At 32.6% G+C, this 19265-nt stretch overlaps 2 protein-coding genes across 2 annotated transcripts; both read right to left on the bottom strand.

Annotated features, from left to right (window-relative positions):
• Positions 1 to 1592: 1592 nt before the first annotated feature.
• LOC122291621 lies at positions 1593 to 5302 on the bottom strand. Its single transcript, XM_043099429.1, has 6 exons — positions 4223 to 5302; positions 3577 to 3634; positions 3071 to 3243; positions 2696 to 2777; positions 2531 to 2588; positions 1593 to 1877 (listed from the first exon to the last, which is right to left on the bottom strand). The coding sequence occupies exons 1-5, from the start codon at positions 4346 to 4348 to the stop codon at positions 2572 to 2574; spliced, it is 456 nt and encodes a 151-aa protein (XP_042955363.1). The 5' UTR covers positions 4349 to 5302; the 3' UTR covers positions 1593 to 1877; positions 2531 to 2571.
• A 3648-nt stretch (positions 5303 to 8950) lies between these two features.
• LOC122303733 lies at positions 8951 to 9779 on the bottom strand. The gene is made up of 2 exons (XM_043115656.1): positions 9497 to 9779; positions 8951 to 9365 (listed from the first exon to the last, which is right to left on the bottom strand). The coding sequence occupies exons 1-2, from the start codon at positions 9669 to 9671 to the stop codon at positions 9232 to 9234; spliced, it is 309 nt and encodes a 102-aa protein (XP_042971590.1). The 5' UTR covers positions 9672 to 9779; the 3' UTR covers positions 8951 to 9231.
• Positions 9780 to 19265: the final 9486 nt, after the last annotated feature.

Raw genomic sequence — 19265 nt, 5'->3', positions numbered from 1 at the left:
ATCGTATTGAGTACTTGATAATTTTCATTTCATGAAAAATTGGTACTCATAAGACCCCTAGGTTGGAAGGCGAGGCAAAAAGTCGAGGCCCCAAGAGACCAATATATAATTAATTATATAGCATTTAGAGATCGAGGGCCAACTCTTGCACGATCTGTAGTAGGGATACTCATATATGGATCTGAGGTCAGGTCGGTTGGGGGGAGGTTCCAAATTAATTAAGTTCAAATTTCGGCATTAGTAGTCAGGGTTGAACGCAACTAATGTTTCTTAGACTGGGTTTGACAGAAAATGGGGTCATTAGCACGCTTTGCATTAATGTGCATCATCTAATCTTTAGTTTTGCAAAACTGACCCAATCTATATAGGCATTCAGTCACTAGACCAATTTATTTTTAACAAATCTATTAGACTGGTAAAAGATATTTTTAAGATTGCCTATGTTTACAGGTGACCATTAATCGTGACTTGTAAGGGTTAGAAACTTAGCATGTATAGAGACACAATCCTAGGGTTAGCTTTAACCATGGGAAATTTTAAAACCCATGAAGACTCTCTCTTTGCATTATTGATTTTAAGATGCAAGGAGTCGAGGGACCCAAATATTTATTAACTTTTGAAATGGTTCAATGGGCACAGACTCTATCGTGTAGCATTGCAGGGGCCTGGATCGAGTTCAATCCATTGATAACAAATTTAATGTACCACGTATTTCTTAAATATAAACTTAAGAAAGCTGAAAAACTGATACCAAGCACACTCACATTACGCGGCCACGCATGGTATTGAATGCATTGCATGAGTGTGGATAAATGACTAGGGGCCATGGACACATGACCGGCTTTTAGCAATCGGTAGTGTTTCCTTGAGAGCGCTTTAATATTTTACAATATCTCCCGATCTTCATGATTTCTATTCAAGCATGCATGATAGAGTCATAATATAGGTCAATCCAAGTTGATAACTTTTTAACACTTTTTGGTACGTTTTTAAAAATTCTGATATTTTTTATAGAGTTTTGCTACATACAAGCAAAGTCGCGTACTAATCTGCGTACCAATACTGATTTTTTCATATTTAAAATTTAAATTAACACTATTTTCAATAAAATCTACTTTTTGACCAATCACATTGAATTGGTACACAGATTAGTGCACAATTGTGCTTGTAATTATATTTTTCCTTTTTTTTTATAACCACCAATGTGTTTTTTAGGCAAGCTGGGTATACTTCAGCTTGAACAGGTATAAATGGTGGGGAATTGAGCAATCACCCCAGTACAACGATTACACAGCAAGAAAATGACTCGAACTTAAGTTTGGTCCTTTCGCGTGTCAACAACGTTGCATATGGTCTATCTACCCGATGACATAGGCGGTGATTAGCCAAAAATGGAACTATAGAGGAGGGAACATTTGCTTAAATCATCTACTCCTCAAATACGCGTTTCACATTCTTGTATTTTGAATTGAGAGTTAAACTGTCATAACCAACTCAAGTTTGAATTGATAGTGAGTCGTGACAATTGTCTAACTTGTACTAATAATAAAATTTTAGCCCACTAGAGAGAGCGAGAGTTCTGTAGGTCTATATTGAGTTACAAGAAGATCGAGTGATATATTAATTACTAAATACAGAGAGAAAATTTAAGTACATGGAACACTAGCTAGGTTACTCAAGACAAGACTTCATGTGCCTAAAGGACTGCATCAAGCTCTTAAAACCATATCGACAGCTCGCGTAAGACTTGCCAAAATTGACCAGTTAGGACAAAAACAACCCAACACGTTTTTGCAAGTCCTGACAGTGTTAAGCTACTCATTTCATTCCCATCTTATTTCCAAAATATTAAGCTCGATCATACAGTCACCACCCCCCTGCAACGTAGTAAAAGAACATCATTTCAGTCAGCTGTGTTAAGGGCGATAGGCAAAAGCAAAGAACACTCAAAGCTTACCCGAACAGTAAGGACATCAAAAACAGAAGAAGCAATGAATGGATGCAATGGTCTATGAAAATCCAAACAGTGCTTTCAAACCTTCATGCAGGGTTTTTTAGGCAATGCAGCTTGTAAAATTATAAGTTGATAAAAAAAATCTACTTGAAAGTCTCATTTTTAACACACCTAAGGCAATGCTAATATGGAAGATTTTTACAGAATTAGTTGAAAAATGATTAGTTGTTTGATTTTTTTAAAATTATAATGAGTTATGAGTCATATAATAAGGCCTCGTTTGTTTAGTGAAACCATCCCATATTACTTTATCTCATCATTACAATTTTTCTAAATTTTCAAATAAAATACAATAAACAATTCAATCTTTTCAAATCTTAAAACAAAAATAATATTAAAAAATTATAATCTAATAATATTTTACTCAACTTTCAACTTTCATATAATCTCAAATCACTACTGAAACCAGGCCTAAATGATGTGTTATGATCTGTACAAAAACGACATAGTGTTCTAAGAGGAACACGTAATTAATGAGATCCATTATCAATCATTTTCGAAGAGAAATTTGAATACCTTTGAAAGGCGATGGGTTGATTAGATGCAGGGGCAGGGTGTTAGTAATAGAGGGAACCTGCAGAAACAAAAAGTAGGGTTAAAGTTCTAAAACCACAGGGAACTAATAATTAGATTAATACCCATTTATAATCTCGAAATTAATCCAGAGCCATATGATCATACCCTGCCACCAGTTCCCTCTAGAAGCGCTGTTTGGATTGCTTCCATTGGAGTCATCGTCACCCCCATCCTTCTTGTCTTTGAACTGAAAATTTGAAGATATGTTTAGTCACATCAGAGATTACCATAGGGATAAGAAATTACAGAAAAAACAGATCTTTCAAGTGACTAGAGTTAAGATGCTAATTAATTGTTTCAACGCTTGCACATGCGTCAAGTGTTATTATTATTATTTTCCATAATTATTTACTGGCTCGGCTACTGACGATGCATGCGGCATGCTGCATGACCCACGTATACACTAGAAGTCTAGATGATGAAATACTTGGCACATACATATGTATTTATTGATCATGGATTAAAAAATTCTACACGCACCATATGAGGGGATTCGGTGGAGCGGGTTATTGGAGAATAGTTTTCTTGACCGCCATAGTATATCGATGAGCTAAAATAGCAAGGTTCCACTGTTTCATTCTGATAATTGGATCCCTTTTCTCTATAATTTGAACCAACGCTTTCACCCTTGCTGCTGCTCTGAGTAATAATATCTGAAAGAACCCAGAGAATCCAGATAATGTTCCGTAGAATATTTTCCAGGTGCAAGACTTTCCTTTAATAGTCTAATTAGTTAGTCGAACAGATAATAAATTCGAGCATTTAACTTCAACCCAGTTTCTTATGGTTGCGCATAAATCAATCAAACAGTAGTATGTAGTACTGGAGGCCCGTGGAGGGTCTAGTTTCACCCCTTTTTTGTTTTCTAAACCACTTTACATCCTTACATAGATCAAAGCTCGGCTGGTAGACCAACATGAGATCAGTTAAAGGAAAACTTTTTAGAGGATATATCTACATATAATTTTGAACCACAGAGACAATACCTGGAGTTCCATATTTGCCACTGCCACCTTGGTTGCGAGAGGAGTCCCTCCCTAGCACCTAAAGTTAAAGAAGGAAAAATATAAGAACAATTGCCACTTATTATATATCCTTGAAACCCATTTCATATCCCTTATCCATAGTTCCAGCAAATCAAAGTAGAAAGTATTATCTCGATGAATCTTGCTAAAAACACTAATCTCGGTGCACCTATCTATGATTCTATGTCAGTACTGTACGTTGTTTCTTAGTATCAATCAAATCGAAGAGGTCTACAAATTCTCTCCAGTCTTTCTGGACCTGTTTTAAGTTTTTCATCTTCTAAATTTCTTACAAGCCGTAGCCATTACTGAAAATGAAATGAGGTGATTCAATCCTTTGATTTGAGTTTTAACAATATTAGGAACAGTTGTAGGACATCCTGCAGACCATGATGCAGTGCAGACAATCTTTTAGATGGCGATAATAACAAAGTTTTCCTAGGGAGTCTGCACAATGGTATTGTATGTCTATAGCCACACACACCTCTAATATACATCGTCGATACCACATTCAATTATCATGCCAGTTAACTTTAGCTTAAGAATAACAAGGTGCACAAAAAACCTAAAAATAAATTTTTGGCATTAAGTTCTGAAAAAGAAATACCGTTGATGGGGGTGGAAAAATGGATCCAAATAATCCAGAGGAGGATGAAGAGGGGTTCTTCGGACCAAAAAGGTGATCTAAAGTCATGGATGAAGACGAGGCACCTGTTTGCTTCTTGTTCTCCATTTTAGAGCACTGTATGATTGTATCAATAGGAAGGCTTCTTTTGTCAACCAACGAACAAAACTACTCTGATGAATAACCTATTAACGACCAATGACCCAAAAAGGGCAATTGGATAAGATTTGCAGAGATACAAACAAAGGGATAACTACTAATTAGAAAGCAGAGGAAGGCAGAGCAGAGCACGTGAAGATTGCAGATGTGGGAGGTCTTGTGAACGGTTGCAGCTATTTATAAGCCCCAAAATACGGTGCTTGGATGCGTCCCCCATGTGCCTTCATTCAGTCCTCTCTGTCTCCCTCTCTGACACATGGGTGTATCTTTCGCTTCCATGTGGACACGTTCCCAACTCCAAACCCCTACTGCCAAGTGTTATCGTCTCCATTCTTAATCCATGTTCAATGATCCATTCTGTAAGTTATTTGAGAGAGAGAGAGAGAGAGAGAGAGAGAGAGAGAGAGAGAGAGAGAGAGAGAGAGAATTTGTATAAACAGCAATATACATGTAAAGTTTTGGGGAAGGCTCAAAGCTGTTATGTTGCTATAGTCCCACAAGAAGATAAATTAATGGATAAGGTGGCTGGCTCAACTTGAGTTTTTATGCCTACTTTTGCCAAACAGCTTTGACTCAAACGAGATTCCATAAAATGAAGATATTGTAGCTTTTCTTCCCCACAATCTGTGAAAACAAAAGATTTTCAATTGTTCAAGTGAGAAAGATTCAAGATTTAACGGAATGTTCTTCGAAAACCAAATTGAATATGACCCGATTCCATCAAATAAACTGAGTCCAATATTACATGGAAAAAAGAACAAAGAAAAAAAGATCATGGGTTGGAAACTTCTGCTTTTTTTCGGTTAGATTGGGCAATACAGTCACTCCCAGAAAAGGGTACTAGAGCATATATAATGAAACAATAAGAAGGATGACCGGTTGAATAGAATAGAGGAAAGAGAGGGGAGGGGGGGGGGGGGGGGGGGGGGGGGGGGGGGGGGGGGAGAAATCAGATATTATGGTAACATAATAACCTAAAGTCTGCTCTTGTGGCAAGTAGCAGAAAGCATATGAATGATTAATATCTCTGATTATCGGGGGCCTCATGATCAGGATAAGTGCTATCGTAATTATTTGTGCTATCCTAATCAGTTTCATACCGTAGTGATGTTTTCAATGTTGACAAGAGCGTGATTACAATGGAATACTTTATGAAACACTAACTGATGATAAGGTTATCAGCTGGAAAGGAAAGCATTAAAAAGACAAACATGATGTTCGAGTCCATGTCCTGACCAACGAGATCAATTAAACTAGAATTATGGACGAAAACGAAACGCCTGAAGCGTTTTGTCACTTTGTACACAAAACAATTAAACTGGTATTAATATAGCTAGCATATATGCGAGTTTCGATGTCTTTTAGAGGGTTCTGGCGAAATCTCCTTCATTCGTTAGCAGATCATGTCTTCTCTGAGAAGTCAGAGACTCAGAAGTACTGGAACAAAAAACTAATCCTACGTAGAAGCCCCGCGGGAAAGGCATACTGATTAAAGACTATATTGCGATAACGATCGATGCGATTGCTTAAGAATCTTCTTTCATGTCAATATTCTGGCCGTGAGGTTCCTTTTGGATAACTTCGGATAAACGCATGCATGCAGTTGAATCATTCATCGAATGTAACATGATTTTCTAGGGCACGCCGCGGAATTTGCGAATGGGGGACGGAGATGCATGTTGTGAAAGCATATACTCCAAATTCTTTATGCTTCAGTATTCTACAGAGGTTATAATCTTAATTTCAAGTATAAAGGATTGGGAGAAGTCAAACATATATAAAGAGATTTTACAAAAGTTAATTTATAAGCTGATATATTCGTTAAATTTATTTTATAATAAAAATAATTTTATAATTTAACGTATTATATTAAATTAGATTACAAAAGTCATTTTATAGCTAAAGAATTTTTCAAGAATTAAAAAGTAGAGTAATGCTATTATATCCCTTAAGAAATAAAGCAAAAAAACTATTTTACTTTTGCTACTTTGCTCCCTAATTTTATTTTATTTTATTTATTTATTTTTATAATAAACAACGATTATAATGTCACATCAAAAAATAAAGTAAGTAATATAAATTAGGGAGCATCCGGCATAATAGTATTACTTTAAAAAATAATTTAGTTTGATAACCTAGCCAGAATATCTAGTTGTTCCCAATTAGTACGTTAATGACCCAAATATTAATTAATAACGATAATGTTTGGGCAATCGAGAAAAGTGACTTTTAAAGTGATCGATTTTGTATTTATATTTATTATTTTTATTTAATGATTAAGAAAATATTTTTTTGATGAGAGTGTGAATTTGTTTTATTGAATTTAAAAAATGTTTAAAACAAAAGAGAAAATATTTTGCACTATGCAGATCCAGTACCTTAGTTTCTGGGTGACCCTAGTATTGTCTATTTAATAATGCTTGGAGACTTGGGACCGACTGCTGCTACATATTTGAGGGTTACAGTGATAGAAGACTTCTGAAGGGTTCTAATCACAATGGTGCTGGGTCGGTTAGATAGCCACTAGTCAGAAGCGAGTTGTGAGATAAGAGGAAATAATATATTCCTTCTATTATACATGGAATCTCAAGCTAATTTGTCACGTCATTTTCACCTGTACAGCAAATGCAGATAAGGATTTGATTTTGTACATTCTCCACTAATGGATGAAGAGAACATGCGATTACTAAATTATGAGGAATGATTATAAAATTCCGCATCTAGAGGAATATTGAGGGAACTCTTAGATCTTGATAAATCTTACTTTAGCCTATAATCTTAGAGAATCCTAAGTAGATTATCTAAAGTTAAAAGATTTTGATGAATATTAGATGAATTTAATTTTTGATTATTTCATTCACATAAGTATCAACATTAGAATAACTATTTTTTTATTATATAACAATAAAATAATATAAGATGAATTTGATTTTAATTATTCACATCAAATCTTCATATTGTATTATCTATTTATTTATTATATAATAATGAGTAATTAATAATTAAAAAAATATTTAATTTTTTAATTATTAATTTATTTAATTTTATCATATTTTACTATTCTACCTATTATATGTTAATTAGTAATCATATTCTAATTAAATTAATAATCAGGAGTAATATAAAATAATAAAATAAACATTTGTTCTTTAAACAGTAATAATCAAATTTGGTTTTAAATAATTTGAATTTAGCTAATTCATTGCCGATCTCTTTTTATCTCTAATAATTAAAAGTTACTTTATTTTAACATATGGATAATCTATTAACAATTCTCTTAGGCCTTGAGTACTGCTGACAGTTTCCCTGTTGTTGCCAAATATTTTACAGTGGTAGCTAGGATCCATGAATTGATTTGATGGAATTTGTTTTCCTTTGGATCGATGGCACTTACCTCCTCAATTAACATCTAGAGTTTTCTTATCTATTCTGCTGGAAATCTGACCATTTGTTCAAAGAAAAAAAACACAAGAAGAATAAACTGAAGAATTTGACAATAAGCCCGGCCACCAGTACTGTCTCTTGCGTGGCTCATTGTGTGCCAGTACTGACACAGCTTTTGATTTTTTTGTCAAAAAACTAGCGAGGAAAACAGAAGTAATAAGCTACAGCACAGGAATATTTAAAAATGTTGTTAAGTTCATTTAATTCTGATGTATTAACATTGACAGAAAATATAATGTTCTTACTGAAAAAGAGACAAATGTATAGATATCATAGGAAATTGTCTTGCTGATCAGGAGAAATTTTACAAACTTGCGTACCAAAATTATATAAAATGTTATGTCAAGAAACTTCGTGAAATATATAGCCAGATCAACGGTGATCATATCATATGAGTTTACGTTCGTACGGCGCGGAATGGAACCATGCACCATGCCAAAAAAGAAAAAATTTTCACAACCTCTCAATATTTCACACTTTATATTTTTTTTTAATTTTTATAATTTTATCTTTTATCAAATATTTAATATATAAATAATGAATAAAATAATTAAATTAATTTAAAAAGAATAAATCCAAAAAAAAATATTAAAAAGTTAAAAAAAAATAGAGTGTAAAGCGTTGAGAGGTTGTGTAGCATTCCTCGCCAAAAAAAGATGAGCAGTGCTAGCTCCTTGCATTACCCCGCGAGGATGTAGCGCGAGCTCGGTTTGGAGAAATTTTTTTATTCTTTTTAATTTATTTATTTATATTCTTAAATATTTTTTTTAAAAAAAATTATAACATCATTAAAAAAATTTTTAATCACTAAATAAAAAAAAAATTATTGGGACTCAATTCAGGACCCAACCTTCGGTAACTATATTATTTCTGATCTTTTATATTTTCTTGTACGTCAGTGTGATTTATATCGTTACTCTCAATATGCTATGTCTTTGCCGGCACAACAAGCATATACAGCCATGCCATCGAATTTGCGAATTTGAATTCAACAATGAAACAGCATGGAATAGTCATTATTGATCTAATCCATTTAAATGTGCGTGGCTTAACGTACGTTTCTGCCCTTGGTTACCCAAAAGCTTGCATGCATCCTGGCCTGTCATGGAAAATTCTAATTCAAGCCGTTTTTTATTTCCAAGCCAATTACAGTGCTAGACATAAAACCAGAAACCCAGTTGAGTATTACAAATTACCAACGTACTCTCGTGTACGTTACCACACACATAAGCATATATATATATATATATATATAGGACACACATAAGCTAGCTATAGCATGATGATAGATATTCTCATAATATTACACATGTATTACTGAAGTTTCCATGACACACATAAGCTAGCTATAGCATGATGATAGATATTCTCATAATATTACACATGTATTACTGAAGTTTCCATGGAAGGCATTTGAGCTTGGGGCAGGAAGCGTCCCACGTGGTTCTGCATTCACCGTTTAAACCATCACAGCATTTGCACACAATTCCAAGAGTTGCCGCAAACGTCTTCAAGTTATGCCCTACAAATTTATCTCAAAGTAGCGTCATTACCTTGTTTCGAAGTTAAATGGCCAATCAATTCTGTAACTAGATATATGTAACTATAAAGTTTTTGATGTACTGGGATTAATGTTCTTGATGATCTGCTTACCTCGGTGATGGTCGTTGAGTGTCACTGACGTGGCTTCTAACGCTCTCGGTTCTTGATACAAAGCAAGGATCATCACGAGCCAGAAAAAGAGCTGAAAACGCATCTGCATACCCATTTTCAGTACAGATTTGAACCAGAAACTACACGCAAAATTCTGAAAGAGATATAAAGACATGGGTTAATTTTCGGTTTTAAAATACAGGGGGTTGTGGCTCCTTCTATTTGAATGCTACTGGGGCTTCTAGAATAAAGGGCAGCAAAGGCGCACGCGTTTACATCTCGGCTAAGTTTCTAGAGGGTGGGCCAGCGAAAGAACTTTCACTCAAGTTTTGTTCCTGAGAAGGGACAGAGGAAAGGAAGATGCACATGGACATGCTTAATTTCTCTCCTCTAATTCATTTTAACATATTGTTGGTATTTTTTAATAAATAATATTTATTAATAACGTTTCCTCTTACCGTTGCTTATACGTTTTGAGGTATTTTTTTTTTTTCTCTTTTGATTTATCACTTTACCTGCTCTTTGTTAATGGTCCAATAAATTATTGCATTCGGCTCTTGGTTAATTGGCTGCCCATAGTATCCTTGATGGCCTATTTGCCGGTTCCTTTGTAAAACGTCAACTTTTTGTAAGTTAATTTGTTTTTTTCGTTGATTGCACAGTTGCCGGTTGAAAAACGACTACTTTTGATTTGAATGGTTTAACTTTTTGACAGAATGTGTGTCTTGTCGATTTTCTTTTGAGTGTGGTGTTGTCTTTCTATACAATATACAATACAGAGAAAAATCGGTATAGAAACTAAAAAGAGAGTTGCATCGTAGATATTTTTTAGAGTATTTTTAGATTAAAAAAAAGTATTCTTTTGGTAAAATTTTGAGCTTAACCATTTGTATAAAGTTGATTCAAGCTATACAACAATCAATTTGATTGTTGTATTCTAGAGGAGTCAAGCTATCAAGAGGAGTTTTGTTGTACCGATTAAATTGAAATTTTGTATACCACAGAGAGTTTGAATTTTCTTAAATAGAACGAGATCTTCATGCCTTAATCCAAATTAATTTCGTTTGAATGTTAATTTCATTGTGACTTTTATTATACTATTATGTATTTCACTAACACATGTATCATCATATCTGTCAATGACACCATGCATCTTTCTATTTGAACTTTGAAGCTTTTCAAGATTAATTTATGAGAAATACTCATATTTATTAAATACGATTGCTCTTATTCTTTAATCAAGAAAGAATGTTAATATTCTTTCTCCCTATTCAATTCATATGATTGGTCTTAGATTTAACAGATGATTCAATTCATATAAATATAAATTTAATTTAGTTCATCGATGCGGAATACTTTTTAAGTGCTAGGAGAAAACACAACCAATTATGGACTTATTGGCTGCACTGGAAACTTCAGCTGTACGATCGTTTGATAATCAAAATATAATATTGTTGTCACGACAAAACGTTTCTTTCACGACCCTTGGAAATTTCTTTCAAGTTTCATTTCGATGAATTTTATATACTTTCCGCTATCATTGTCCCGAGTGCAAATAACTTGTTTCATGGGTTTAAGCGTAAACATTTCCACAAAGTCTCGACGTCTGAACTCTGCCACATGATTGCAAGATCAATATTGTTATTTTTTTTTGTTTTTCCTCTTATCTTCATTATGCCGAGAGTGGCTTTGTATATGCAAGCAGCAAGGTAACACACTGGCACCTACTGGGAGTGGGGACATATTAGCAGACATAAGTAACTCTTGGAATGTGAAAATCCTAAGTCAAGGAACCGAAGACCTGCTTTTATTGGGATCGGCGGAAACATCTCCGTCTGATTGATATTTTCTTTCTTTTTTGTTTGGTAAGTAAAAGTCGGATAAAAGAAAAGCAAGGAAGAAGAAATTGTTAGTTGGACCCCACCTGGCACCCACCTAATTTTATCCTTTCTCCATTGTGATAGAAAGGATGAGACAAGTGTGATACAGTCAATTTATCTGTGTTTTATATTAATCTTTTTGCTCTACTGTCTATTAATGGTATTTGTATTATAAATGTAATCTTGCACGAAGAAGACGATGAAGAAGAAGAACCAATTGTTGGGAACCCATAGCTGCATTGCTTATTCTTGAGACACTTAGCACTTGTATGATTGTAATGTCCCCTAATGGATTTTCTTGAGAGTATTTCAACTTGGTTGCTTTTGATTTTATAACCCATCCTGTCTCAACTTTTTTCAGGCATATATAATCTTTTCCACTGGTATATACTTTTCACTATCATTGTCCCAAGTGCAAATAACTTGTTTCGTGGTTATTTTTTTTGAAGAGCCCAAAGCCACAAGTTTAATAGTGACCTATTCCAATTTTATTAATAGCCCTCTTTTATGATGGAGGAATAGTACCGTGATAACAAGACAGATATTAAAGATTTACAGATAAGACACTAAAATCATCCATTGTATCCAAATCAAAATAAAAAGACAAAACCAAACCAAAGAAACTAAATAGGTCTATAAGAAAAAAACATAAAATTCTAAACAAGCCTATAAAATACAAGCACCAAACCGAACCACACACCTAATTAAAGACGAGTACTGGTTGGGAGACCCACTTTATCAATCCTCATAATGCCCTTTTAACATCTTCGGCAGCTGGTCATAATTATCATAAGTAGCATTAGAGTCCAACTCATATTGTTTAGTAAGAAAATCTGCAATTTGATTTGCCTCATGGAATTGATGGATTCCTCTGAACGTAATCCCTTGAAGTCTTGATGTATGAACTCTGTCGCATGATTGCAATAATATTATTATTATTTTTGTTTTCCTCTTATCTTCATCATGTCGAGAGTGGCTTTGTATATGATAGCAGGAAGGTAACACACTGGCGCCTAGTGGGAGTGGGGACATATTAGCGGACAGAATCAACTCTTGGAACGTGAAAATCCCAAGTCAAGGAAACGAAGACCTGCTTTTATTGGGACCGGAGGAAACGTCTCCGTCTAATCGATATTATCTTTCTTTTTTGTTTGGTAATTAGTAAAAGAAAAATAAAGGAAAAGCACCCCACCTGGCACCCACCTAGTTTTATCGTATCTCCACTGTGATAGAAAGGATGAGACAAGTGTGATACAGTCAATTTATTTGTGTTTTATGTTAATCTGTCTATTAATGGTATTTGTATTATAAATGTAATCTTGCACGAAGAAGAAGATGAAGAAGAAGAACCAATTGTTGGGAACCCATAGCTGCATTGCTTATTCTTGAGACACTTAGCACTTGTATGGTTGTAATGTCCTTTAATGGATTTTATTGAGAGTATCTCAACTTGGTTGCTTTTGATTTTATAACACATCCGTCTCAACTTTTTTCTGGGATATATAATCTTTCCCATTGGTAGCTGTGCTGCTTTTCTTGTTACAGTTTTCATAGTTATTGCTATTTGCACGTGCAAAAAAGAAGCGGAGAAAAAGAAATCTAGAAGAGATAGATGTAAGAGTTGAAAATTTGAGAAAAAAAAAAATCTATTAATATTATACAAAGGTTAAAGTTACAAGGAAAATATTTTAGCTATAAATAGATTACATAAAAATAAACTCATAAATTTATATAGTTTGATGTGATATATCATATTGTAAAATTATTTTTATTATAAAATAAATTTAAAGGATTTCATTAAGCTATATCAATTTATAAATTTAAGTTATATAATCTCTTTACGTTTATAACAGTTTTTTATAAACAGTGGGTGAAGTTAAAATGATTAAGCCAATTTAAGCCAAGTTACAATGATTACTCGGCTTCAATGACGATGACTGGAGCAACAATGGGCTAGGAAAAACCTGACCCAATGGGGTGGGCTTTAGGAATCCCAGCCTTGGTAAGTTGCCTAAAGTAAAGGCCCAGTTATATGTATCCCTTTGCTCATCCGATCAATCTGGGTTGCTCACCGGAGTCGTTATGGGCCAACTTGGCATTATATCCCGCTATTCGGCTCAAAATTACTTTTTTTAAGATACAAGTTAAAAATAAAAAATAAAAAAATGTGTTGCCGCTAAATTGGACGGTACACAACTCACCAGACGGCCCATTTGTACATTGGGGGTTTTTTTTTTTTTTTTTTAAATATTTTTTTATTTATTTTTTAATTTAAAGGGATACATGCTTAATAGTTTACTTAATAGATAACTGCATCACAGAAGACACGTCAACGGCGATCCTCACTTGAATTTTGAAAAATACCACCATTCCATGCAACCGAGACCATGGAACTTGTTTGGTTATCTCTGATAAAATGAGATATAAGTTAAAAATTGAAAAAAAATATTATTAAAATATAATTTTTATTTTAAATTTTAAAATAATTAAATTATTTATTATATTTTATATAAAAATTTATAAAAATTATAATATCTTTTCATTTTCCAATCATCAGCGAAAAAGGGCAGCTTTTATCAATAACTCTGAAAAAGTAGCTTATCTCCACCATTACCTTTTTTACAATTTACACTATTTATTCCTACGTTTTTCTATCAGCAAAACCAAAAAATAAAACATTTTATTTTTATTTTTATCTTTTTTGAGAAAAAAAGGGTGACCTGCTCCGCAGCTTACCATGAGTCCCGTTTAGATAGTGAAAATATTTTATCTCATCTCATATCGTCATTATAATTTTTTTAAATATTCATACAAAATATAATAAATAATTTAATTTTTTTAAATCTTAACCTAATAATAAAATCAAAAAATAATATTCTAATAATATTTTATTTAACTTTTAATTTTTATTTAAAACTATCTCATATTATTTCACTATTCAAACCGTAGTTAAATAGCAAGGTTTGGGGTTTTGAAAGTCACCCACATATGTTTAAAAATTAATCATTTGAGAGCAACAAGTTTCCAACTCCCCCAACGGCTACGGCCCTACCCCATAAATTCAATAATTAGTTGGATACGCCGCTCGTTAACCCTTTTGTTCACAATTTACATGTCCTATAATTATGATTAATATTATATACTACGCCCTTATATTATTTTATGATCTTATTATGTAATATGTAATACATTTATCATTATTAGATGATAAATAACCATCCAATAATAATAAATATGTCACATCCTATATAATAAAATAAAAATGAGATGGTACGTACCTATTGTGTTATATAGAATTTTCTTATAATTATACGAGATTTGTTACTCATCATACCACACATAATATATTCTAAACCTAGCTAAAACCACACTTATTTTATTGTTTTTATTATTATTATTTTTATTCTTCTTAAACTAATTAGGTTTTTTTACTCATTATCCATATATTATATATTTGGCAAGGGAAGAAAATTAAAAAAAATTAAAAAATTATGTTGTGTGATAAGTAGAATTTTTAAGAAAATTAAAAAATTATATTGTGTGATGAGTAAAATTTTTCTAATTATATTTCCCACAATAGAAGCTACGTACACAACTACGACACAGCTCCACCTTCTCTACGTGTGTGTGTGTTTTTTTTTGTTCAATGAGAGCATGAGAGATTATTGAGATCCATTATTGGATGTTTATAATGAGAGCATTTTCATTTTTCACAACAAGCCGATCATCTTGATTTAAAAAAAAAAAAAGTAATGCTATTTAAATGTTTTTATACTACATACAGTCTATACGACATATATAATTTGCTTTAGAAGATTCAAAATTTAAAATTTATATTCTAAATTAAAGTATATCATATTTATGGTATGTGATGCAAATATCTTAAAATAAAATTATTTTAAATAAAAATATCTACTATGAAAAAGATATAATGATAAAAAGATTTTATATATATATATAGAATTTTTCTACTTTCATGGCCTCAGTGAGATCAAAATATAAAATAAAAGATAATCATGTTAAAAGAGGCCAAGAAAATTTTTATTTGTAACGCTCTAAATGCATCGTTGAATTAGTCAATGAAAAAAAAAAATCAATTTTTTATATGGTTGATGTTAGTCAATACGTCAATGCCAGCGCCCTCGCTTTCAGTCTTTTTATTTTTCTTTGAAAAACGCTTCGCACCGAACGTACCTTTAAAATGAGATAAATGGAGACGAATTAGGAGTTGACACATAGCTTTCTCTTAAACAAAGATATAGACTATACCACAGGGGATAATTTTCCATTTTAATCCGGACAGCACCTGTAACAACCCGCTAGAAATTCAATTGTGAAATTTCTATTAACTTTAGGAATCTCGTGAAAACCTCATAAGTTTTCACGAATCCATTAATCGTATATGTTTTTGTCTAACTATATAGTTAGTGTTATTATTTACTATGGTATCATAAGTGTATTTTTGATTATTGGAGATAGTTAGAAGTGTCAAAATGTATTATGGTTTGTGCCATTAGACTCGGAGGATTATTTAAAGTCTTATGGCGCAATAACATTTTTTCATATTTTCGGACAAAACGTCTGTTCAAAACTGTAGATATTATTGGATAAAAAGAAATATCTTGAGGTAATTTTCGTGAATATTATTGGGTAAAAATATTTTGAATTGATAGATATTATTAGATAAAAATATCTTAAGTTGATTTTTTTTTAGATATTATTGGATAGAATATTATAAGATAATCATTTATAGATTTTTTTTGGGTAGAAGAAAACTACACTCAACTCTCAACTCCAGCCTCATCTCTTCCATATCTCATCCATAAGTATCTCCAGCCACCTCTCCCACGAAATTATCTTCATTTACACTTTCCATTGAAAGAATATCAAACACTCTCTCTCGGACAGCTTTTAGGAGGTCTTTTGTACACCCATTTCGAAGCTTTTGTAAGTGTTTTATCATAAAGTCTCCTTCATATAAGTTGTTCCTTTTTGAGTTTAGTTTACATGGATATCTTATTTGCCCCATTTGAAGATCATTTGGTCAGTAAAATATTGTGTAAACTATAGAAAGGTCATTCTGGGAGATAAACTGGAGAATATGTTATAGTTTGGAGTTTTTGACCAAGCTAATGGATAGATATTGATCCAAAATTTTTATGGAGTATTGTTAACATGTATATGTAACTATTGGTTGAGGATTTTTGCATGATTAAAGGTTTTGATGAAAGATTTTCTTAGATTTAGAAACTTAGAAATTGGAAGAAGAAAAACAGTTTCTGTTTTGAGAAAGTTTAACTCTTTGGTTGTCTAAACCTATTCTAATGACTTTAATAATTTTATTGGAGGATCTTAAGTATCTTATATACATGTTATATTATTATTTTGAAAATATTTGATGTTAGTGTCAAAGATATGAAATTTTATGCAAAGAGATATTTAAATAAGCCAAAGTGTGGATATTCTTGGCTAAATTTATGTTTTGGTTAATTTCTAACCATGTGATCTTGAATTAGAAGCTTATATATGTTTTAGGACATCTTTTTAAACCATGTGATGGTTTAGTTTGAAGATCATATATTTATAAGTCATAGATCAAGAGATTTATCAAAACTAGTTGAGGAAAAAGTTTCTGTTTTTGGACTAAGTGTAAAACCAAAAACTCCAAATGTTATTTTGTGATTTTGGTGACTTTAGTTTAATGATTTAAAGCATGGTTGATGTTAGGATGATATTATGAATATGTTAGAAGTAAGATTTGATTTTTGAAATTCTTGGAGATATTTTGATTTAAGGTCAAAACTTGTGATTCAAGTGCTTGGATCTTTTTACAAAAAAGTTTGGTGTTAATTTTTAGCTTTTTCTAAATGGTTGTTTTAAATATGGTTTTGAACTTAAGATTGGAAGATGTTTGTTGCAAAATTTTGGTTTAAGCATGAATTTTGAAGTTGGAAGGAATTGTAACAAAAATCAAGGGAAATGGCCTATGGATGTTTCGGCCATAGTGTGTTCTTCATAGTTGTGTTTTGTTTTAAATTTTTCTGAGTTGATATTTGAATTTAGGACAAAATTTACATTAGAAATATAAATTTTGGAAACTTTTGGAGTTAGTATGCAAAATCCTTAAGTTATGGGTAAAACGGTCATTTTTCCACATGTAGAGAGTAGAATGAAAATTTTACTTTTTAAGTTAGTATTTTTTTATATTTCAAATTTTTAATGATTTAGTTCTAACTTTTAGAATCACTAATTACAGTTCCTCGTGATCGCACTTGAAGTTTTATAAGAAACGCGGAGATCGAGGTAAGTTAGCTTCTAACTTACTAGCAGTCTACTGTGTATGTGTGCTAAGTAAAAGAACTACAGTGTATGTATGTGTGTTATCATATATGTCATGCCATGCCAAGTTATCACGTAATTGTCTATTATACAGAATTTATTCTGTCATCAATTTTTATCTGTTACATAATATATTCTGTTATGTATTACTGTACATTACAAGTACGTCATGCTAAGTATGCCATCTATTACATATATGTCAAGTCATGTAATATTCACTGTTACAAATATGTCATGTTAAATATGTTGTCTATTATATGTTATGCCATGTTATGAAATGTTTCTATCTCAAGTTGGTCATGTATTTCAAGTTATGTTCAAGTCACGTTATGTTACGTCAAGGCTTCAGTCCTTTTGTATTCCAGTCACGTTTCATCTTGAGTACATTATGTTTGTGTAGAATACATGGGGCCACAACAACTGTGGAGTATGTATTTAACTACAATTGTGATGCGTAAAATACATGGGGCCACAACAACTGTGGAGTATGTATTTACACGTAGAATACATGGGGCCACAACAACTGTGGAGTATGTATTTTTCATGTTAAGTCAAGTTTGTGTAGAATACATGGGGCCACAACAACTGTGGAGTATGTATTTATACGTATAATACATGGAGCCACAACAACTGTGGAGTATGTATTTTTCATGTTAAGTCAAGTTTGCGTATAATACATGGGGCCACAACAACTGTGGAGTATGTATTTACACGTAAAATACATGGGGCCACAACAACTGTGGAGTATGTATTTTTCATGTTAATTCAAGTTTCAAAGCAAGTTCATGCTAAGTCAAGTTTCAGATCAAGTTCATGTCAAGTCAAGTTCAGTTCATATTTCAATTTAAGTTATGTCAATTATGCTATGTTGTACTCCAAGTTATACTTTAATTACTTATGAATTTGATTATGCATTTATGCTTTTACTGTCATCCATGCATTATTAGCTTGTGTGGAAGTTTTTTGTTAACTTACTGAGATTTGTAATCAAATCTCATTTTGGTAGTCCCAACTACCATTCCCCCCGAATGGTAGATTTTGTTACAGGACCTGAAGGAGAATCAGGAGCTGATCAACTAGACACAGTTGACTAAGTGACGGTGCGACATAAATGTTGATATAGTAATTAACGTAAATTACTACTTATACGATTGAGTTGCATCTCTACTACTTTTTGGATCATAACCATTTTGGACTAGTGTTGTGATCTTAGTTGTTCAATGGATTTTTATGTATGAAGTATGTTTTAAGCATTTGAGATATTTTCAATTTGGTGCATAGTATTGCTAAAGAAAAAATTTATCCGCTGCGAATATTGCATATTGTTAGATGCATGTTAGGAATATTGCATCTTATATGTCATGAACGGGGGTAGGTAACCTTGTGTTGCATGTCTCGACGCTTCAAATGTCCGTCCGATCCCAAACGGAATTTGGGGGCGTCACAGGGTGGTATCAGAGCAATACGTCTCTGGGCAATAAATCCACATGTCCTTAGGAAATGCACCAAATATTAGGCTTGAAATTTTAGTCGTCAGTAGGCTTGAATTT

This window comes from Carya illinoinensis, chromosome 1, assembly GCF_018687715.1.
Source record: "Carya illinoinensis cultivar Pawnee chromosome 1, C.illinoinensisPawnee_v1, whole genome shotgun sequence".
NCBI classification, from domain to species: domain Eukaryota; kingdom Viridiplantae; phylum Streptophyta; class Magnoliopsida; order Fagales; family Juglandaceae; genus Carya; species Carya illinoinensis.
The sequence above is the reverse complement of the archived record's forward strand: the minus strand, read 5'-3'. Positions and strand labels throughout refer to the sequence as shown.